At 35.2% G+C, this 25,331-nt stretch overlaps 1 protein-coding gene across 2 annotated transcripts in view; it reads right to left on the bottom strand.

Annotated features, from left to right (window-relative positions):
* LOC106135712 (apoptosis-stimulating of p53 protein 1) overlaps nt 1–25,331 on the bottom strand; it is a 267,044-nt gene that overhangs the window by 189,373 nt on the left and 52,340 nt on the right. For both annotated transcript variants that reach the window (XM_060948225.1, XM_060948227.1), the window contains exons 2-3: nt 10,006–10,055; nt 1,562–1,715 (exon numbers count right to left, since the gene is read on the bottom strand). In XM_060948225.1, coding sequence (XP_060804208.1) covers nt 1,562–1,715; nt 10,006–10,014 — 163 coding nt within the window. In that variant the 5' untranslated portion in view covers nt 10,015–10,055. The remainder of the gene's footprint in view (nt 1–1,561; nt 1,716–10,005; nt 10,056–25,331) is intronic.

Below are 25,331 nucleotides of genomic sequence, written 5' to 3'. Positions count from 1 at the left end.
CCGGTTTCATGTTTTCCCTGTGCGAGCAACCTTCTTTAATGATAGCTTTTGCTTAAAAGGGGTACTAATTTGGACATCTTTATGGTATCTACTAATAATTACGATTTTGTTGACTTTTCTTCTCACTGATACAGGCGTGAGCAAGAACGCATAAAATTTTATGAAACCAATTCTGTAGCGTGCCGTGTGGTTCCCGGCACCAATACAAAAAAGAATAGGACCACTCCATCTCTTTTCCATGGATTTCGTAAAAGGCGACTAAAGGATAGGCTTACAAACTTGGGATTCTTTTTTAAGGCGATGGGTTAGCAACCTGTCACTATTTGAATCTCAATTCTATCATTAAGCCAAATAGCTGAACGTGGCCATTCAGTCTTTTCAAGACTGCAGCCTCTGTCTACACCGCAAGGGATATAGACGTGACCATATGTATGTAATTCTGTAGTCTCCCTATTTTGCATCCCCCGGGCAGGGTTAAGCCCATCAAGTACTGTTAGTGAATTAAAGTGACATCCAGTGTAACGGAGACGAGTTTTTGTGGCCGGGGCCAGGCGGGCCGGCTGTTTATTGGGTCGAGTAATGATAGACTTTACGAAGGCGACCAATCAGTCAGTTGCTGCGTTTTTTTTATCGTCTTAAAGTCAAAGAACGCTGGTTTGGACATGGTAATTATTTGGCATGTGATATTTTGACTGTTACTGTGTGTTATAGCAGATGCTTTGATGTTAAAGTTAATTGAAGATGTATAAACTCCTAGCCCGAAAGATTGGATAAGAGCTTAAATACTTTCGCTACGTGATCGTGCAAGGAATTCGAAAATAAAAGATAGATGAACGTCATAATAGAGATAGTGGGTAGGGCATAAGCCATTAGAATAGACGACCAAAAGAGCTTGAAGTTACCTTAATGGTAGCCACGTACAGGTGGCTAGCGACACTATCAATCTCCAACTAATTGGTTTCACACCTTTATCGAGGTTGCGTGTAGATGCTGAATTCCGGCTGCTTCCAACCATTTAAGGTATATCTATATATGTATCTCTGTGGGGGGTGTTTATCCAGATCCATAGACGACGTTTCTATCGCTGTTTCGCTTTTTATTATGTCAGTACCTGGTTGACCGAGCTTTGCTCGGTTTTTTGTTTTTGGTAGAACGTGTTTTAATATTAGTCAAGTTTTGCAATAGTATCGAGTAGAAAGAGTTTTTTTATTTTTATACCCAGTGTGGCCCTCATCAGTCATGGTGTTATAGATGGCGCTGATATAGTTTCTTAAAACGCGGTTTTTTAAAATGTTTATATATCTTAGGAACCGAGCTTTTCTCGAACCTAGGACCTTGATAAATCGATTCCTTGAGCCGAAAAGCCCCTAATCTGTAACTTTCATGAAAATCGTTGGAGCCGTTTCCGAGATCCTGGTTATATATATATACAAGAATTGCTCGTTTAAATATATTAGATGAAACGAGACAGCGATTTTTTTGCGCAGTAAACACATCGCACGTGCTTTGCTATGGACACTGCATTAATTTTGCAGCTGAGATGTTTATGATGAAGACTCACCTCCGTGGTGAGGATGGACGCTGAGCAGGAGACAGGGCTCGTCTCCTGGCTCTCGGCAGCAGTCCAGCACGTCTTGGCACGTGGTCTGCGGGGTCACCGGCACGTGAGTGGGTGCCCAGCCTGTGCCGCTCTCGCACCACACTCGCACTATAATCTGAAAAGTAATGCGCATAGGACAGTCCTTGTAGATGAGAAAGCCAGTATGTTTCAAACAATTTGCTTTGTGACGTTGTGAAAGTTGAGGTGTAAATCAAATATAGTAGATATCTTACCCGTAGTAAGACTATTAACAAACTAACATACATACATATAATCACTATATCCCTTGCGGGGTAGACAGAGCCAACAGTCTTGAAAATACTGATAGGCCACGTTCAGCTGTTTAGCTTATTGATAGAATTGAGATTCAAATAGTGACTTAGTCGCCTTTCACGAGATCCAAGGGGAAAGAGATGGAGTGGTTCTATTCTTTTTTTCTATTGGTACCGGGAACCACAGGGCACGGCAAAGTAATGCACTTATAGTTAAAATGCAATGGTTATAAGGAATTTCATTTTATTTAGAATAATTTTGGATTTTTGATGGCAAGAGATTGGATAGGCTTTCGTTTTTACTATACACCTCATCCTAAGATCGAACGCCTCTCTCAAGTACCAAGATATTTTCACAAGTACTTATTAATTAATCATAAATTAAGCTGTCAATTTTCTTACAACTGGCTGATTATTGTTAAATTCAGTAGAAAAATAAAATAATGCAATCTATGCAATTGGCACAAACTAAGTCATATCTCAAAAATACATATAGCTTTTATATATTTTGTTTTTTCGTAAAAATAATTACACTTTTAACTATCATTTTTCAATAGTTAATAGATAAACTCTGTTACAATTTAACTTGTCCTAAATTTCATCAATATAACGAAGAACAAACGCAATTAATCTTCATAACCAAACTTGCAACGTTGTGTTAATTTTGAACTTCCAATCTCCTTTCAATAGAATTTTCAATAAGTTCACAATTTACCCGCCCAGGTGGAGGCGGCGCTAGTGTGCTAGTTTCCAACTTGTTAGATAACAGTACCCTCTTTCTTGTAAATTGCATGTCCTCCGCAGTTTTCCTCACAATTCACTTTGCGTTTAAACTTTAGCGCGATTTTTCATACTGTTGTTCAAGTTACATTGTTGCTGTGGATAATTTGATTTTTCATTCGTTTTACTCTGTAGGAGGTTACTATTACAATGTTCACGGTTGCTATTGCTCATGAGCAAAAATTGGAAATAGAAACAATATTTATAGGCATACATAAAAGAATTAAAGACGTCCTGGCAAAGGGTCAGGTAAAGAGTACCCGAAACCGCCGAGCTTGCATGAAGAGAGTTATGAATGTCGATGAAGCGAAAGAAATGTGCAGAGGTCGTGGCAAGTTAAAGTGATTTTGTGTATGTCTGTATGTACACATAAATATATAAAATCATGCTTAACCGCGGGATAAGCACAAATTACATATTTCCTACGTATTTTACTTGCCACGATAATATGTGTTTGTTTGCCCGTCACTCACGCCAAAACCACTGAACCAATCTCTGTAAAATTTTGCAACATATAGTACCTATGCAATACGAAGAAGAACATATGACATTTTCACGCGTGCACAGCCGCGGTCTTAAGCTAGTCTAAATATAAATCTCAAAAGGCAACAATGGCGAACACGATAAAGTAATAAACAAACCTAACAGCAATATAATAACACCTCCCTTAGGATATCAAAGTTATCACAGCCAATTGTTTTACCGATGGGAATTAACTAATTAATATCTCAACTTACTCCCATTAAGGTAAGATTATGCATTACAGTGCACTGAATAGTTCATCCGACATACATCTCCCATGAAATATGCAATTAGACGCAGAAAATCACTGCACTAATTAAAAATATAATCCCACGGACCACGTCGGGAATGCAAATGAGTCTTTTCCTACATTAGTTTACACAAACGACCTTGTAATTGCGATTTTATGGAGAGCGTGGTGTGAAATTTTACTATCTAGTCGTTCGACGCGACTAAGACCTCGCAAACACTTTAAATTTATACAATTCATTCATATTATCATCACGTCTATATCCATGCGGGGTAGACAGAGCCAGCAGTGTTAAAAACCTGATAGGCTACGTTCAGCTGTTAGGCTTAATGTCTTCCACACCTTTGCTGGGAACCTGACCCATATAGAGCCATCGCTATAATATGCAAGTTTAAACACGATATTTACCATCACAGAAACAGAATATATCGGAATCACTCAAAATTATGTGTGATTTGCATTACTCTTCTTTATACCACATACATATATATGGTCACTTTTATATCCCTTGTGGGTTAGACAGAGCCAGCAGTCTTTTTTTTTACCAGCTTAATAAAAACGCTCTGACCACTAACGATTTTTCTAACACGGATATTACTACGTTTGTAGTAGTCCAATTAGTTACAGCAGCCCGAAGGTTCTTCGCATCCTACTTCTTACGTCCTAATTACAGTACAAATGCCATGTTAAGACTTCCTCGCCACCTCTTTTTCTAAACAGCGGGACGCCTGTTGGTTATTCATAAAGTTCTCACTATATGTATGTAGAGCGCACATAGGTCTTATTTAATAATATTAATATAAGCGTGAGCACGTATATATAATTTTAAAAAAATATTACTTAGTTTAGTGAATATAAAATTATTAATATATTCGCGTAGTGATGTGTGGTTCCCGGTACTAATATAAAAAATAGGACCACTCCATCACTTTCCCATGGATGTCGTAAAAGGCGACTAAAGGTTAGACTTATAACTGGGGATTCTTCTTTTAGGCGATGGGCTAGCAATCTATTTGATTCTCAATTCTATCATCGATCCAAACAGCTGAATGTGGCCCACCAGTCTTTTCAAGACTGTTGGCTTTGTCTACCCCGCAAGGGGTAAATACGTGATTACATGAATCAAAATGATTATGTATTTGTTAGAAATGTTGATCCAGTTTCCATGTTTTAACTTTATAGGAATACGACCAGCTTACCTAGCAATTTCGAATCATATTGCTAAATAAAAAAGATTATAATTTACAATAAATCTATGTGAATAAATATATGTTCAAAATTCGCACGATAAACGCACTTTTGCTGAAACAAATATATTCCACACTGTCTCTAATGGATCCACCGCTAACTTTTTACAACCACGGCGCCGTATAGAGATATATGATTTTCCGCCATTTGCGCATGCGCTCGTGATCAGCACTATATGTATGTGTTTACTAATTGATAGTTATCGTATAAGTACACTTGTACTTACTGAGTTTCCTACAGCAATTTATTAATTTACTAGCTTTTGCGCGGGGCTTCGCTCCCTTGGGAAATTCTTATAAAGCCCATGTCACTCCCGAAGGTCTACTCTATATAATTGCCAAACTCCGTGAAAATCAATCAATTGTGTTTCTTCGTTAAAAACATACAAAAATCCTTTTATTTTTTCTCTTTATTATATGTGTGGATTAGCCGTTTCCCGCGACTCATGATACTAGTTTTTTTTTTACTGAAATAGTGGCCTCCCAGTATTGTGAACATTTCATCTACCCCATACGGGATAAAAAATATTAATTTAACGTTTGAACGTGTGCACACATTTAATTGCCTTTCTTTTGGCCATATCAATTAATTTAGAAGTTAAATTTTTATCTGTCACGCTTTTTTTAAATAAGAGCAAGACATCTTAAGTAATTTCTATTCCTATATAAGTAAATTTTATGAATTTGAATTTGAAAAATTCAAGTACAAAATTCCATATAACGTTTTCCCGTTTTCCGTTCTACAATTTTTAGCATAAATTAAAAGTTTAACGCGAGCCAGTGACTCGATTTAACGTTATTAGTTTTGAGATGAATCCTTCGTCCAGCGCTTGCTAAAGATTTACTTCCAATGGTACTACGAGTATACTGCATAAATTTTCCTTTTTACGTAATAATAAAATTTTATTTAATTACTATTATTTTTCGTTGTCTCTTTTTAATCTTTATTCTATTTTTGAGTCAACGAATATTTTGTAGTGGTTGAGTATTGTGACTACGCATTAAGGGGTAGAGATCTGTGTATTCCTAAACAAAATTATTTTTTACTCTGTCAAGGAAGAGACTGAAAAATATTTACGCAATAACAAAACAAAATTTAATATATTTGAATCCTGTGAAATAACAAATCTGCTCTATTTAATAAAAAAAATCTTTTGAAATACGGAATTTTATTTTTTATAATAATACGTATTTTCAGTTCAACCAACAAAGCTGGTTAAAAATGTTTAAGTTACAGGAACAAAAAAAAGTAGTGTGCCAAAGCAGAACATACCATCAAGTTCCGAATACTCCAGTCCACTCTGTAAAAAATATTTCCCTACAAATGTGAACGTTGCTTCATAATTATCTCGCGCGCTGACGCGAAATATTGGACGCTGAAATTTTATAGCGTGAATAATTCTGTAAATTGTATTTATTCAAATTGCAGCTAAATTTTTAAAATTTATAATTATTTCTCAGAAATGTCAGTTTAATTTTAAGTGTGTCCATTGAAGAATAGAAACTCAAGATTTAAGCAACAGTTAAAGAAATTTCCAGGGAGCTATTTAATTTCACAAATTTTTAACTCTATATCTATCTCATTGCTGGAGAATTTTTCATATTTCCTACATACACATATACATATAGTCTCGTCTATATATCTTGAGGGGTAGACAGAGCCAACAGTCTTGAAAAGACTGAAAAGCATGTTCAGCTGTATGGCTTTATGATGATGATGGAATTGATTATTCAAATAGTGAAAGATATTCCTTAATATTTATTAGGCCGTGCCCTCTTCAGAGATGTGAGGATATAACCAAGATTAACGCCAAAAGGAAGAAGATTTATTACTATTATAGAACATGTATTATTAAAAAATTCAAAAAACAATAATATAATTCAAGTTAACTAACGAATAACAAATATAATAAAATAACGAATAATAAAATTTGCAGACTTCACAACTACTGCTAGTAAATGGCCCATTAATTATTTGAATATAAATTGCATGTCTTTATTCGTGCCACTGCGCCGAACTAATAAAGGACTTCCTCGCCGCAGGAGCGCGGAAAAGCATTGAAAGGTGTTAGTACAAAAAGTGGTTTGAATAAGCCGTCTCGCCTGAATAGGACCTCGTCACATGAGTGAATACAAAATCATCTACATATTTCTGTAATGTAAATTGCTGATCGGCCATTTTATATTTATTAATACTGAGAAAAAAATCTAACGTGCCGTGTGGTTCACGGCACTTTTGAATTGGACCACTCTAAAGTGCATGGACCACACTATAGATGTCGTAAAAGGCGACTAATGGCGACAAAGTGACTCTTGTACGCGATGGGCTAGCAATTTTTTTCTCATTTGAATCTCAATTTTTTCACAATTCACACATTTAGCTCAACGCGGCTTTTCAGATTTTTCAAGTCTGTTAGCTCTGCAAGTAATATAGACGTGTCTAAATAATTTAAAAATTGCAACCGACGGCAATATTTAAAACAAAAACAGGTTTTATATCTGTAGTAAAAAACTAATTTGTACATACGACCTCGCATATGAAAACCACCGTTTTAATGGATATCAGAATAAAACAATAATATATTTTTTATTTAGAAACTATAAAGACATAAAACAACTTGACAACACTTGACATAAAACAAATATACATACTTTCCAACTTTTATAATTATTATTTTTACTGTTCTCTCTCTTCGGAAAAATAATCGGAAGCAGGTCTCTGCACGGCTCTTTACTCATGTTACTTCCGTTGACCTTTGACCCGGCCTTTGTTTTTTTTTTTGTAAATAAATAATGCGCTAACTCCGTATGGGCTTTAAGTAGGCATAATTATGAGCGGATAAAAGATATTTATTTCATTTAATATTCCCTGTGGAATGGCCATTGTCAGAAGGGATTGGTAATCCTCATTTAAATAAAGTCCTCTTTGAAATTAAAAAGCAAATTTAAATGAATGAAGTTAAATAACTAAACGCATTGTTTTATGCGATCACTAGTGTAAATAACAAGAAGACAAAATTTAAAGAAAATGATGTATTTTTCAAATCTTAAGTTTAATGATAGAATTTATTATGCATAGTTGGAAGTAAGCAAGCCCATCGCCTGAAGTAGAATTCTAAAATAACATTATCTTATGAACATATTATTTGTCAAAAAAATAAAAAAAATATGCAAAATGCAAACTGACTCTCAACGTTTGAAGTTTTCACTACAATGTTTCAAAATTTGTATTCGCCTTAGCGGATTCTTGGAAAAGCTTGTAAAACTTATGGACTTGTCTAGAATATAAACACGCTAGCTTCGCTCTCAAAATCGTATAAACCTTCTGAGCTGCCCAATACGTAATAGTATCAAAATGTTCACATTGGTGTAGCGTGATCGTGCGAGTGGAGTATTATTGGTTATACCAGTGCTGTCTATAGTGGATCAGTTTCACGGCTTTTTCATTGGTCAATGATGCATGGACAAAACACGGCGGATCCCAGGCCTCGAAACATAGTGGCTGAGGGTGGGAAGTGAGAACATGGAAAGATTACAAGTGCCATTGATACATGAATACTTCTCTTTCTCTGAGTTTACATCTTTAAACTAGCCACGATTCCTGCATGCTTTTTACGCTTTATACAAATATACATAAAATCACGCCTTTTTTCCGGAGGCGTAGGCAGAGACCACATCTTTCCACTTGACACGATCTCTGCAACTTCCTTCGCTTCATTCATATTCATAACTCTTCATGCAAGCTCGGCGGTTTCTGGTAATCTTGACCTGACCCTTTGCCTTTTTTTCGCTTCATCCGCGCTCTTGATTCAAGCTTGCCAGTTTAGTGTAAAGAGATTTTCTGGTAGAAATAGTTATATTCTTTTCATTTTAAAGAGAAATCGTTTTTTGTTATTCACTGGGGTGTGTTCATTCACTTGAACGATTACTCTGCAAGCCTACGCTACGGAAAAAAAATACCAACGCTATAAGGAAAATTTTAGGCTTTAGACAAACATGCCGTTTACTGGCACGATGTAATATATACTTGAATGCGTCTTTGCGAGACGCATGATATTACTGTCATCTGTACTGAATACGAAGTCAAGTGTCCATCAAATAGAATTATGTTAGATACTGTATCTAAATTTTAAATGTTATGCTTACATTAACCTTTTAGAGGAAATTTTCTTGTTCGATGCAACGCAGTTTGTTTGCTTGTCTTTGAGAGTAATCTAAGTTACTATTTTACTACTTAGGGCGGTCGTTGTAGATGAGAAAGCCAGCATGTTTCACACAATTTGCTTTGTGACGTTGTGAAAGTTGAGGTGTAAATCAAATATTGTAGGTATCTTACCCGTAGTAAGGCTATTTACAAACTTACATACATACATATAATCACGTCTATATTCCTTGCGGGGTAGACAGAGCCAACAGTCTTGAAAAGACTAATAGGTACGATTAGCTGTTTGGCTTAATGATAGAGCTGAGATTCAAATAGTGACAGGATGCCAGCCCATCGTCTAAAAGAAGAATCCCAAGCCAGTTTATAAGCCTACCCCTTAGTCGCCTTTTATGACATCCATGGGAACAAAATAGAGTAGTCCTATTCTTTTTTAATGGTGCCAGGAACTACACGGCGGCTTGTTACTTAAGTATCTTATATGTCCTAAAATTATTTTTAGGCTATTTCAATTGTCTTTATATTAATGTTATCTTACACAATTTCTTCCATAACAAGAGTGTGTTATTCCGTAAATACACAAAGCCTTATTCAATAACGGCTCCTTTATTAGAAGCTACAGCTGCGCCAGATGTATGCCTTATAATTGTAGGCAGTAATTTCCTAAGGGCCACCGGGAAACTATAACGTATTTGTGTAATGTAATGATAAAATAATTAAGTCTGTTTCCTTTTCTTTTTTTTTCAAAATAGGGAAAAAATTAAAAACCTTGAATGTTTATTTTTATAAAAAAATATCTTTTTAAAATTTGCGACCGCATTAGATTATTTTTTATAAAAAAATAACATAGGTAATTTCACTTATATTTTGCAGATTTCCCAAAAAATGTCTGCTTTCGACGGTAAAAAAATTTTGACTAAATATTTTCTGTCGGTCTGTCACAGATGATAAATTGATGAAATAAGTTTATAAGTTACCAAATTTGACCTTACGACTAAAAGACTCAGATTTTTACACGAAGTAACTCCAGATGTAGGTACCTCCGCAATCTATGCAATGTAACCTAATTATAATAGTGGCATTCATATTTAAAAGTGGGATTCATAAACTTCTTAACATAAAGCTAGGTACACATAACTCCAATACAATGTTCATTTACCCTGCCCACTCACCGGTATCATTTCTGGCACACATGTGTGGACGCTACCTTACACCGCGCCTCCTGCAACAAAGGCATTACACCATTAACATAAAACTATAGTTACAATAAGCAATGTAGGTCACCGGTAGGTAGAGACACCTACGATATATGCTTCGAATCCTGCGCAGAACGGGATATATTTTAGACTAACGACTCGCCCCGGCTTCGCACGGGTAGATTTTATTATAAATGCATACAAACTTTCACCCCGAATTAGATTCTTGAATAGTAGAGTTTTACCTAAGCGCGGATTTTTAACTATCTTCATACTAAATTTTATTCGAATCGGTCCAGCGGTTTAGCTGTGAAAGCGGAACAGACTTTGAGCTGGTCAGAAATCTGACTACCCGAGAGAAATGGGTAACTGTTTATCAAATACGGGCTTCAATAAAAGCTGCTTCTTTGGTGGAAGGTGGTGCCGCAGACTTCTGTTTACTTCAAACAATTCTATCCACACAATCACCACCTTTTAAACCTATGTATATGAATAAAGATAATATGCTCGCAGTTTCGCCCGCGTATAGCGGGAAATCTTTTCAATACCTGCTTCCGTGGAAATTTCTTGAAATTCCAAAATTAAACTCAACAAAATTCAAATGTAGATCTTGCGAATTGGGCTTTTCGTTGATACGAGTATGTCATTCAATCAGTGAGTGTCCTCTTTTGTTTGCTTAAAATTTAGCATTGCATGCTCTTAATATTGACCACCCGAGTGAAATCGGTAACCGCTTATCAAATTGCGGGTTGCAATAATGGCCGCTTCCTTGATGAAAAGTAATACCAGATGCCGCAGGGACTGCGAGTAGACGGCTTCTGTTTACTTCAGTCAATTCTCTAAGGTTCGATCAACAATATTTTCTGGCGAGGAGAATGTTTTGTTGCTTTATGAATAAAGAAATTATTTTCTACATTAGAATAATAAATACCTTGAAAATAATACATAAAGCGGTCATAAACCACGTTGACTCAATATGGATCAAAAGAAAACACAGCGCAAAAAATAATATTTCCAGTCAATCATAAGCTCTGTGCCTACAATTAAATTAGATTACTGTATTGAAACCGCTTTTATAATAGAATAAAATATATGGTCACGCCTTAAAACGAACCAACGTAACTAAATATCACTAACACACACCAAAAACTAATACAACCTACTTCTTTTATCTATGGTACGAACCTCGAAAATTGCGAAAATATTTTTCCCGATTTCACGGTTGGTCCCATAGTAAAATTGATTGACTGATTCACCTTTTAAAATGATGCCAATTAATTAAAAATATCCTTTTATATTTAGAAAAAAAAATCTCATTAATCATCAGATGTGATCTCGTAAATGATATATACGAGTATCAGCCCGTATTACTTGCTTACCCAATCGGCCAAATATTGGAGTAACGAATTGATGTTTGCAGCACCCGTATTTAAACACAAACCGCAAACTGATTGTTAAATAAATCCTTGGATAAATAAATAAAATCGCATTATTTATATTAAGTACTATTTTGAGAAACCTTTGTAATAAACTCTCTTTTATTGCTTGCTTTGAGATCTTTGGTTCGTTATTTAAAACTGTTTTCACTAATTTTAAGGAATGAAAAACGATATTATTGGAAGACCTAAACTTACGTACTTACCTTGATGGAACCAGATACGTTCTGACATATGATATCTATGGCACTCTTAAACTATGAGCTTGCATGATAATATTTATGTAGGCGAATGAAGCAATTTAATTATTATTTATGTTGATAAGTGGAGCGAAGGGGTTATAAATGTTGCTCCTCCTACCTCATACCTCTCTGGAGATGAGCCCGGAGTGCGCCTTTGACAATCCTGTAATAGGGAAAATCTTTACACGAAGGGACTCCCGTGCGGTCCTAATCGATCATGGTTACACATCCAATTGTCTGAATTGGCGTAATTGGTTTAAATCCCTGGTAACAACACATTGAGCAGCAAATGTTGCAACATTTTAAAAATAGAACAAGGTGTGTTCAACAAATAAATACTGGCCATTTGTGTGGTCCCTTGTTTGACCAGGCCCGGGTTCACACAATATCGCCATCAAAATTTTAACTATGACATTGTGCTAGCACTGGACCGGCAACATTGCTCAAGAAATTGCTTTCCTTTGTGTAAATAAATCTACAAGTTGAATAAAAGAGCGTAGGAATTTTTGAAACCTACATTTCACCGTAGCACCTACTACTTCTAAAATTATTATTTTACTATTTTCTACTAACAACTTATATATTTATTTCTTTTATAACAAAAGTCAATATACGACATTAATTGAAAAAACTCAACATAATATGTAAATAGTTTCCACTAATAGAGAACTTTATTACTTTAGAGCAATAAAATTGACTTTATTTAAATTATCTTAAACCCACTGTGGCAAATGTTTGATTCGCCTTCTTCTAGCTTCTAATTAAAAAACGAAACCCTACTGATTAATGTTCTTTATAAAAGATACCATTACATAGAAAGCCTAAGAGCGGATAACATAGAAATGACGAAAAGCAGACACAAATACTGAGAGGAAAGGAGAGGGAAATTATCCGTTGTCAATGTATTTTAGTTACGATTATTTATCTTATTTTATATCTGTAATCTTATCTTCATATTAACACACCTTTCACTTACTCGCAAACAGTCCAGCAGGCAATAAACTTGTTGAACCAACACTCCATTGTAGAAATTGACGACTTCTTCGCCGACGCTTAGACGGAGCTGTTTGAGCCCGTTGCAAATATTCAAATGCCCCTTTCAATTGAAGCTCTGTAAGGTGGAAACCTGGGGCTTGATTGCGAGCGAGCGATAATTGTGTATTTTTTATCAATATAAGATACAAATAGGTTCATAATCTGTTTATTCAATTTTAAATCATACATTATGTAACGTTAACACTTCAATTACATATCTACATAAAAACTTTTCAACATGTAGATTTTCGATTTTTGAATTGTCTCCTGTCAAACTTTGTAAAACGTTTGTGTTCACACTTTAAAACATGCAAAGCGTATAATTGTAACACTCTCGGTATCATTTTAACGTGTCCGGTAGCTCACTCTACCGCAACCTAGGACGTGACTATATCCCTTACGGAGCATATCGCCCGCGTCTTTGTCTGCTCTGTACATTTAATTGTTAACACGTAACTCGCTGTCAGTAAAACCCGAGCCGCGATTTCGTCGACTTCCAGTGCTAAATATTCATAAGCACAAACACTCTTAAGCGTGGGCGGGTTATTATGACTTCAGTGCCGTGTGCCATCAAGACCAACATTACGTTACCCTACGCACGAACTTTTACCTAAGTCAGACAAAGCTAATGTTTATTTGATCATAAATTTGGTGATACTTAATTTCAATTTGCCGATTTCTGTCGTCAAGCATATAAATTCGGTTGTAAAATTTAGAATGCCATAATATAAGGATACAACAAAATTAGCCATACTTAGTGATAGCCGTTTTATTCTCTTTGAGTCTGAGACATTGAATCATTACTTCAAACAGTAATTGGACTTAAATTGGTATGATTTCAATTTTATATGATATACTAAAATTACTTGGACTTTCATGGTTTTCTAAGTGATATGCTTGTAAACTTGAGATTCTTCTTTTAGACGATGGGCTAGCAACTTGTCCCTATTTGAATCTTAATTCCATCATTAAGCCAAGTAGTTGAACGTGGCCCATCAGTATTTTCCAAAATGTTCGCTCTGTCTTCCCGCAAAATATCAAGACGTGATTATATGCATGTTTGGTTTTCTACAAAGTTACTCGAAATTTCTGTCAGTTAAACCACGTCCTATATCATTTCGGAGCTCACCACTGAAACCAATCGATCTCTTCCGGGACACTGGTTAACAAACCTCAAACTGATATGTCTCGAGTCGATACCAATCAAATTTACACATTTTACTTATATATTTCACGTTTCTGTCTCTTACAGGGGTAGACAAAGTCAGTAGTAGTAGTCAGCTAGTTCTACCAGGGAGTGTTTTCTTTGCAGAGTAATTGCACTTCTTTTGACATAGGTACTGTATCTAATAATATACTGTTGAACTATCGATTTCCATGGCCCCAATTCACATCAATTGGCTCAGTTTGAGGAAAATCGTACATACATGACAAAACAAAAGCTCTTTTGGCGTCATTTAAAAGGCAAATGCTTCTCTTGTCGCGTCAACGTTCAGATACTTGTCGTGCGAATAGGGCTGTCTCACTGTCAGGAACATGATAACAATGTTAGATATAAGATCCTGGTTAAAAAGCGCATCACCTGAGCGTGGTCGAAGCTATCAAATAAAGCTCAGAATTAAGATACATACATATAATTGCACCTTTTTTTTCGAAGATGTTGGCGGATACAATATCCTTACATTTGCGACGATGCGTGTGGTCGCTAGTACTTAAAAATAGGACCACTCCATCTCTTTCCAATGGCTGTAGTAAAAAGCGACTAAGGAAGAAGGGATTATAAACTTGGGATACTTCTTTTAGGCGATAAGCTGGCAACCTGTCACTATTTGAACCTTAATTCCACTATTTAACTATACAGCTGAACGTGGCTTTTCAGTCTTTGCGAGACTATTTTCTGTGTCTACTCCATCTATACTAATATTATAAAGCTGAAGAGTTTGTTTTGTTTGTTTGTTTGTTTGTTTGTTTGTTTGTTTAAACGCGCTAATCTCAGAAACTACTGAACCGATTTGAATAATTATTTCACTGTTAGATAGTCTATTTATCGAGGAAGGCTATAGGCTACATTTTATCCCGGATTTCCTACGGGAAACGTCGACAATGCAGGTGAAAGTTGAATGAGTCGGCCATCTGCGAGCTTTCCACGCGAACGCTGCGCAAACCAACAAAGATATAGTAAAACAATGTACTAAAGATGTGAAGTACTCATTTTTTGCCACAAAAAAGTCCGCGAGAGCATATATCTATCTCTTAAGGTTTACTTACAATAACCACTTTTATGTTCATTTTTTAAGATTATTTTTTCCTTATAAACATAAGTTATTTTGAAACCAATTTTCTTTAATTCAGTATTAATCCTTATCCAAATAAATATGTTTATTACTTTCGGCTTTTCATGTAGACTAAAATTGCCATTTACAGTATATAAATCAGACGAATAGGTTTTGAGATATAGTCGTTATAAGCAATTTGCAGCGAAACATTTAATACGGCGAACCAGCGTTCTTTCTAATACGCGTGACCGCCTGACCTGTAAATATGATGCCCAAAATAACTATTCCACGCGGACGAAGTCGCGGGCACAGCTAGTATGGGATAAAGATTTGATTGTATGTAGATATGTATGTATTGCCACGATGCCTACTTTACTTCTTTCGCTTCATCCACATCCTTCAATATCCTTATACAAACTCATTAGTTTCGCTCATAAACATTATACGCATAAGAAAAGTATATCCAAGTTATTTAAAGGAAATTCATTTTTGTGTGCTTTTGTGTTTGTTAACTTTTATTTAATCTTACTCGGTACAACCCTATACTCATAGCATTCTCTTCAAAGTCACTTGACAAGTGTAAATAAGATGGAAAATACTCATTCAAACGTAAACGAAAGAGAAAAGAAGATATGGCGAGGTTCCCAGAGAAAGTGTTTGTTAGCATACACAATGACGTTTACAATTTTCTTCTGACGCGTCATTTGTTTTGTGTTTTTCAAAGGAAACATGACATATATGGCTTCATTGAGGCCCTTATATCATAATGTTGTAGCCATTATCTTTTGAATGTGCGAGTAAAAATCATTTTTATAAAAGACAAAGATGACTGTAGTGTATGCAAAACGACTGGAAATAAATTTTCTCCAGCACTTTACGATATTTTATATGAAGCTTATATAGACTAGATACTTATAGTTTGAATAATTGTTTTTAAGTTTAAAGTACCCTGTCTTTCTTCAGACTCGTTAGGTATACACACGAGAAATTTCAAGAAGATTGGTTTAGTACAAAACGAGTGAAGCAAGTTAACTTACTATCTGCTTACTATCCATAATCTCGATGTTAGAAAGAGACGAAGAGAATTCAAAAAATAGATCGATGCCCTCGACCATCGACGCAGAAGGGACAAATTGGGGTTGGAACAGTTCACGAGGAACTGCGATTTTCAGCGGCCGCTCTAAATTGATTATCTATGGAATCGGCCTCTACCGCTTTGTAATTAGTTTTGGTGGGGTCTATTAGGCCATTAATGTCACCTTGGCCTTGATACAGATTGGGCCGGTTAATTGAAATCGTGGAGAAAATATTAAATTTAACATTGTTAGAAATATTTTACGTGTAGTGAAATTAATAAAAAATTCTGTTTTTAAAATAGACGGTTCTCGTTTTTCCCTTCCCGAATCGTCTCTTAGTAGGGTGTGGAAGTGAGGTACAGGCATAAGTTAATTTGCTTATGATACTAATGTTTAATCTAAACTCAACTATGTGGGCTGTGTGTTGATCAAAGTCAGTCAAACAGTGAGTCAATAGTGTCTTTATAAAAAGAAAAACAAATAAATAAGATCATATTCAATAAAAAATTATCTAAATAAAATTTCTAAAGCCAAATGCCTTTTCACGCAGCTTCGGTTAAGATTATCTACGATATATCTTAAGATTATCTACATGACCCGACTACCACTATGTAGTTCTTTAGTAAATCTATATCCTACAAAATATCTTATAAAAAATTTAAGGTCAATATAGAAATCTAGTTGGTGATTATATTCAGATGTCTGTTGTTCTTATTTACATTTTTGTTTTTTTTTTTTTGATAGACTATAAAACAAATTAAAGCAACTAAACAGTGTTCAAGTTAAAACAAAAAATTATAAAACAAATTCACCGAAATCCTTCTTTCTCAATTAAACAAAAACAAACCCACAGAGCACCAAAGTCAATGGCGCGAAAAAAAATATCTCTTTCTTTTTCATTACATTTATTCCCGAGACGCTTTTACAACTTACAATTCCTTTATTAGTCCATCAATCGTGAGGGCGACAGGGACGCATCTAAATTGTATCGATGTATCTAGAATGTGGGCCACTTCCGAGGCCCTCCCTGCCATTGTATGGTAATGCGACAACAAATATTTTACAGGCTTGTCTGAGGCAGGACGGTAGTGGGCACAACAGCTATTTATGGTTTAATCTAAATCCATACCTCGATAATTTTTTCAGTGGAAGATTTTGTTTTGGATGTAATAAAAGGCAACTTAGGGTTAGGCTTATAAACTTGGGATTCGCTTTTCAACTCAATTCTATAATTAAGCCAAATGGCTGAACGTGGCTTTTCAGTCTTTTGAAGGCTCCATCTACTTGTATAAAGTATATTAAAGAGTTTATGCGTAAAGAATATTATTGAGTTGTATAAAGTGTATTAGAAGCCTTGTCACTTACAGAAATAGACGGATATTACTTCTAAATTCCACATGGACATTATTATACTTTATCTTAACCCAATAATATCTTAAGTCCGTTTCATTAACCGACACTCAATTAGGACCTCCCAAATGCTCCCAAAGATCCTTAGTCCCAAAGTGGGATTAAATGTGGTATTAACGTCACTTAGCTTCTATATACCACCCACAGTGTTTGACAGCTCACCGAAATAATATAAAGGAATAAATCAGTTTTTTATCAACTAATAGGTATGTTGTTCGTAATGGATGGGTCCGTGAAATAGATAAGATTTTATTGATTGTTTAATGTCAAATATAAATAAAATACATACTTACATACATATACTCACGTCTTTATCCCTTGCGGGGTAGACAGAGCCAACAGTCTTGAAAATACTGTTAGGCCACGATCAGCTGTTTGGCTTACTGATAGAATTGAGATTCACATAAAGTGACAGGTTGTAAGCCCATCGCCTTAAAGTTCTAAGTTTCTAAGTTTATAAGCCTATCTCTTAGTCGCCTTTTACGACATCCATGGGAAAGACATGGAGCGTTCCTTTTCTTTTTTCTATTGGTGCCGGGAAATAAAAAAATTACTTGCAAAAGAATATTTTAGTATAGTCAAAGACAGAGAGACATGACCTCCGTAGAAATAAACCTAGTGTCTCTGACGTCCACTATACGTACAGTGTTCAAGTTAAAAAACAATAATTGTAGATTGCAAATGCTAGTTTTACAATATGGCAATGTATTATATTAATAGGAATATTTTTTACCGTCCCGTTTTAATCTTTATTTTAATAAATATTCCACCAGATATAAAACATTATTTTTATTTTACTTACCTTTGGCCAAAAAAAAACCTAAGTAAATGTACAACCTGAATGTATGCTCAGGATCAGCACGCTCTCACGAATGTAACAGATGAGAACTGCACTTTATTTCGCCGGCGTAAAAACAGTGATAACATAGAATGGTTGCTGTTAAGACAGCAGTCGCTTGTGGCCCGAAAAACGCTGATATGGTTGTAAATTTCTGATCAGCTATACTAATATTATAAAGCTGAAGAGTTTGTTTGTTTGTTTGAACGCGCTAATCTCAGGAATTACTGGTTCGAATTGAAAAATCATTGTGTTGAATGGACCATTTATCGAGGAAGGCGTTAGGCTATATAACATCACGCTGCAACTTTTAGAAGCGAAAAAATAATGGAAAATGTGAAAAAATGACGGGAAAATTTATTCATCCTTGAGATTCTTCAATGATGCCCAAAATAACTATTCCACGAGAACGAAGTCGCGGGCACAGCTTTACTAAATGTAAACGAAAAATCATCTAGATTTATTTAGTTACAAAGCATACTGTTCTGCCCCGTAGTATGGCACGCGCGACGCCGTTTATATCGCGCGAAAAACTATCGCTGTCCCGTTTCACGTTATAATAAAAAGCGAAACAGCTATACTTTTTTTGGCGAGTAAAAACACCCGTACATCCATCTCAGTTTGGTTCAAAGATTCGACTGGCAGGCAATGCCTTGTGGCATTAGGTCTACCTGTTGTACATTTTACGTGTGAAAGTTTAAATAAAATAAATAAGCCATGATGCGGGGGCTGGTAACAAAGATAAAGGATAAAATACAGCTTCTCTTTCCGTGCCTGGTAATCGTCAGTCAAATGAGCTGATACATTTTAATTTTGACATTTATATTCAAGCAACCTGTCACTAGGTTTTTTTGAATTTAGCTCTGTCTGTGAAAGATAAAACTTGATATAAATTATGTGTGTGTGCTTTGTTGAAAACGTAAAAGACTTATACCTGGATATTCCATGTTTTATATCCTTGCAAACCGACAAAGTCAGTCACTGCACAATCAAGTTGTCAATCCGTCGGTCGGAACACACCGATGCTAGGATACTGAGCTTTTTATGCAACTACCTTATTAAGAGCAATTACCTGTATGTTTTGCTGATGGTACTATTACTCACAAATTTTAATGTTTATAAGGGAATTTTCAACTTGAAGATTGAAAAATTGCAAGAGATAAATTTAGTTAAGCAAGCCAATATAAATTGCGAGGGGCTTCGCTGCCGTGGGAATTTTTAAAAAGTAGCATTTTTTATTATTCCTTGTAGTCATTATATATCTGTTTACCAAATTTCGTCAAAACCGGTTCAGTAGTTTTTAAGTTTATTCATTACAAACTTACAAAAATACATATATACACAATACGCGCAAACAAAGAAAACATTAGAAAGCAAAGGTGAACGAATCTATAGAGCAGAACTTTCCCGATATGATCAATAACTTGCATAAATTGGTCAATAATTATTATTCAGTTAGTTTAAATTATTAATATTATTTAATATAATATGCCCCAAGGAATGGAAGGCGACCTTGTGTTGTTGACAATATTTATATAAAGAAAATATTCACACATGAAGTAATAAAAAACATTCCATAAATACTAACTCAAGCCACGAACGACCAACAAAAACGCTGACTCATCAAACTCCAATAAATTGATTGGCCAAAACCAATAACTGAACCATAATTGATACATTGTACATTTACGTGTATTAATGATTTCAATAACTAATAAAAGCGCGCAATCGAACTCGTAAGAGATGATAATGAAGACTGACAGCTGTATGCCTTTAGTTTCCCAAGCAATTTGTGTTTGCCATGTCATTATAAAGGCAATTTTGGAATAAAATTATACTTATTAATTATATATATACCTATAAATATATAAATATATATACATACATATGATCACGTCTATATCCCTTGTGGGGTAGACAGAGCTAACATTCTTGAAAAGACTAATAGGCCACGCTCAGCTATTTGGCTTAATGATAGAATTGAGATTCAAATAGTGACAGGTTGCTAGCCCTTCGCCTAAAAAAAAGAATCCCAAGTTTGAAAGCTTATCCCTTAGTCGCCTTTTACGACATCCATGGGAAAGAGATGGAGTGGTCCTATTCTTTTTTGTACTGGTGCCGGGATAAACACGGCATTTCTAAAGAAGTGTACGAAACATCATGGAAACATCAGTATTTTTAACGACTTGATGCCTATGTTCAATAAATAAAAATATTAGAAATTTATTAATACTATACTTCATTTTTGTAGTTAGTGACATTACTTTAAATTGATATACATAGTTTATAAAAGTACGTAAAAAAATTGTAATCATTTCTTTAACTCATAAATGTAATATTAATTAAATTTGGTCCAAAAACTAACCAAACTGATCTCAACATCGATTATAAAACGCTTAAAGCAAGAAAACTGGTTATAAGACAAAAATCATTTGAGAACCTAAATTCTTGTGCGATTGAGCAAAAAAACGGTCTCATAGTAAATAAGCACATAGACTGGTATGTACTCGCGTAGATAATTGAGGAAACTGCTAAACTTGACCCAAGGCCATTAGCCAATAGACAAAAACTGGGTTCAAGGTGCCAATGACTCAGAAAAAAACACGAAGCCTCTACAAATTGTGATAATACTTGAAAATTTGTTTGCGGTAAAGATCTGTTCTTGTAATTTAAAAGTAGTTAGTAATATTTTGAGAGGTATAGAGGATTCAAGATTCAAGATTATTTATTTGTAAAACATGTTACATTACATGCATATAAATGGGTACATACATGTATTGCAGATGAAGAAGCATATTGTTGTGACTGGATCTGAAGTTTATACACTTATGTTATTATACATACATACATATGGTCACGTCTATATCCCTTGCGGGGTAGACAGAGACAACAGTCTTGAAAAGACTGAATAGCCACGTTCAGCTATTTGGCTTAATGATAGAATTGAGATTCAAATAGTGACAGGTTGCTAGCCCATCGCCTAAAAAAGAATCCTTTCCAAATCCACTTATTATAATGACGAATACCATAAAATTAAATATAATTTTGGATAGGAAATAAAAAAAAATTGTACATAGATTCAGGCAGCCAACTGTAACCCACGGCTAGACCTTATCCATACAGGCCCTTTTTCGAGAAGGAAGGAAGGAAGAAAATTAAGACTTCGAGACTGTTGCCTTGTCTACCACGTACGACCCAAATAAAATAGCAATGGAAAAAGAGAAAAAGGCCAAAACGCCCCAATTTTGAACTGCTGTTAGAATTAAAAATGTAAATGCAGACAAACGCAGAATGCAACTTTATTTTAAACTGTTAAGAGATATTTTTAAAGAACTATTGAGATATTACCTCTTTATAGAATTCGCAAAAGGTCGCGACCCCACATTGTTCCAAGACGCACCTAAACGCTCAAAGCGAGAGGTGAACTTTTCGTTGGGGCAATGTATCATTCTGATCTAGACGTAAATGAGAAACTGGCTGAAAAACACAGAAGAACATAACAGTTTTATTGTATGGTTAATAATGATAGGGAGAATCTTCTTTTAAGCAATGGGCAAGCAGCCTGTCACAATCTGAATTCCATCATTAAGCCAACTAAGCTGAACATGACGTTTTAGTATTTTTGAGAGTGTTAGTTCTATGTCGTAAGTGATAAAAATATTATGTTTATACTAAATTTGTTCTTCGACTTTGTTGGCTTGTAATATCTTCCTTTATTAGTAGATCTTTTTCATATGAGAGATTCGAGTAAGACTGAGAGACATATTTTTAAATAATTATTTAGAACAGATATACGAATTATATTTCCTTTACGGTCATACAGCGATTTTATACTTACGCAGAGGAGCCCGGGGTACGCCATTGACCAGGAATACTAGGTTAGGTGAGCCTGGATTAAAACGATGCGACTCCCCATCTGACCTCCGCAGACTTTGCAGGGGAACCTAAACTCGTATAAGGATTATGGTTACACATCAAGTTGTCTAAATGTGCAGGTTTCCTCAGAGAAATTCCTAATAACAGGGATAACTTATCCAGAGATATTGCATGTTCAGTAAGTGTGATTTAACTCGTTATACCTACTCAAAGCTGATCCTAAGCCGCAGTTGGTGACATACTGTACTGTAATTTGCGTATTGACAGATTTATGTCGTGTGTTATTGGAACGGATTCACGTTTGTGTATTGGAAACGAAACATGGATGTAGAATAACTAGAAGTGTCTAACGTATACAGTCAAAAAGTTTTGATTATCTCCTCGGCTGGTTGTTTATACAAACTCTCCATTAGAAATTTTGTTAGAAGATGGCCTAAAGCGAACGAGTGCCTTGATCAATCGTTGTTCATTTTATGAAATGTCACAATAAAATTAAGGCGTCTGATTCCAGGCAGTTCCTCTTCAGGTCAGCTTTTCTTAACATACCGCAAATGGCGACTTTAGCAGATTTTTACACTAAATATTAAAAAAAACAAGTGTCAAACAACAATGGTCTACCGTTAAATTCCTAAACGGGTTGATGTTAGTCAATTGACCGTATATGTTTGCCAGTTCTAGTTAGAGAACGTAAAATAATACTTCATCCATACAGCCTTAATTCACTACATAATGACTCGCTTACATAAAAATCTACCAATCCTATTACGCAAAGACTTAGAGGAACATTATAGTAAATTTAAAATAAAAGGTTATCTATTCTTCATTCTAATTTGATTTTTTATTGCATAACAATGAACTTAGCACCAACATTTGGGGCACCATATTCGTGAATAACAACTTATCAAACGACCACAGAACATAACTAAAATACGATAATTTATGCTGATTATTTATTAATTTCAATAATGTCTATGTATAGAAACTAGAAAAAATATTTTTGGTAAAAGCGTTCTTAGGCGAGGTTCCGTAGATTTGGTTGCAGGAAAAACATTTTTAAATCTTTTGTTTGATTGCTTATCAACATATGTTTGAAGTTAAATTGAAATATTATAAAAAAATCTGATGCAAGACTGCTTCAGCAAATCATTCATTCATTCATATAATCACGTCTTTATCCCTTGCGGGGTAGACAGAGCCAGCAATCTGAAATGGCTGACAGGCGTTCACCTGTTAGGCTTAATGATAGAATTAAAATTCAAATAGTGATAGGTCCCCATCGCCTAAAAGAAGAATCCCAAGTTGAGCATATCGATTTAACAAAAATTCTTTTCCGTTAAAAAATTAGGGTTTTTATTCATTTGATATACTTCAGTTTGTTAAACGTATCACCTCATAGGGGCAAGCCTACGTTTTATCAAAAAAAAAACTTCTAAATATTTCACTCCACAGAACCCTACAATCAGAATATTTTTGTCTTCCGCATGTCATCAATTAAGATATTTGCACGTGGCCTTCCATATCGAGATGTGTGCCTCAGCGGACCGGTTGGGAGCGCCTACTGACCTCGCGGCGATCACAACACTGGCTTCAACATCTTAGACATCCATGGGCGCCTTAAATAAATAAATATATACGGGACAAATTACACAGATTGCGTTAGCCTCGAAGTAAGTTCGAGGCTTGTGTTACGAAATACTAACTCAATGATACTTTATTTTTATAATAAATAAATAAATACATATAAAGATAAACATCCAAGACCCAGCCCAATCAGAAAAAAATATTTTCTCATCATGCCCTGGCCGGGATTCGAACCTGGGACCTCCGGTGTCACAGACAAGCGTATTACCGCTGCGCCACAGAGGCCGTCAAAACTAAAGAATACTTACAAAAGCGTTCGCCCGCGACTCCACCCGCTAAAAACTCCCATACCGTTAAGCTCCCATACCGAGAGACAGAGAAAAATCCTCTCTTATTGCACCCCTAAAATAAAACTTAAGGAACATGCCCAATCTTAGATCTCTAGATCCATCGGTTTGGGGTATCGTTTATATGTCAGTTTATATCATATAATAATATAAAGATACGTCGCAACCAGGACATACCCTATACATATACATATTCCTAATATAACATGACACATATTTTTTACTGTCAGACCAGCCTGGAATTATTGCACTAGATAGGAAAGGCCTTAATCGCCTCTTACGACATCAAAGGAAATACGCCTTTTTTATACAGGCTAAAGTATACATATAGAGATATTTTGAAAATGAAAATATACATATATTTATGTATATCTATTCTATTTCATTGTATCATCAATCATATAACAGTTGGTTACAGATTTGTTAACATTAACCAAAAAAAATTTAAGAATAATTTTGGTAAAGCTTGGTAACACTGGTCTACCATATAAGATCACGTATTTGCCGTCGTGATCATAAGATGTAAGTGCTATTGTTACAGAGCTCCTAAAAACTCGATTCAAGGCGACATTGCGTATACATTACTAAGTTTTTGGGCTTCATTCAAGGTCGTGTGATGATGGATCGAAAAATAAGTTTTAAAGACGGTTAAACCTTGAATGTCTTTGATGAGTATTGAAGTAGTAAGCATTCATAGTCTTGAATATTAAGGTAATTTGAGAAAGATTCACTAACAACTTATCTCAACGTTTAAGTTACGGCGGATGTAATACCCACCTGTGGCCTATCAGTCTTTTCAGGACTGTTGGCTTTGTCTATCCCACAGGGGATATAGACGTGATAATGTCTTTATCCCCTGTATGTATCTTAAATATTAGATTTAAAATATTTTTATTCTTGAATAATTTAAAATGGCAATGCTACCAGTCTTCTGGGCATACTCCCCCAGGTTGATGCTATGCAGAAACTATACATTTACTTTTACTATACATACTACTCTGTCAAGAAAGTAGCGGGAAAAGATCAATAATACACAAACTGTTTGTTATTCATCCAAATTTATTTTATCACCTTCAAAATATGCTCCTTTAGAAACGATACACTTACGCCAACGAATAATCCAATCATCAAAACATTTTTTAAACGCTGTTTCCGGAATTGAGGTCAGTTCTCGCCGCGAATTCT

This window comes from Amyelois transitella, chromosome 15 (assembly GCF_032362555.1).
Source record: "Amyelois transitella isolate CPQ chromosome 15, ilAmyTran1.1, whole genome shotgun sequence".
Taxonomy (NCBI): Eukaryota; Metazoa; Arthropoda; class Insecta; order Lepidoptera; family Pyralidae; genus Amyelois; species Amyelois transitella.
Note: the sequence above shows the minus strand (reverse complement) of the source record. Positions and strands in the feature narration are given on the sequence as shown.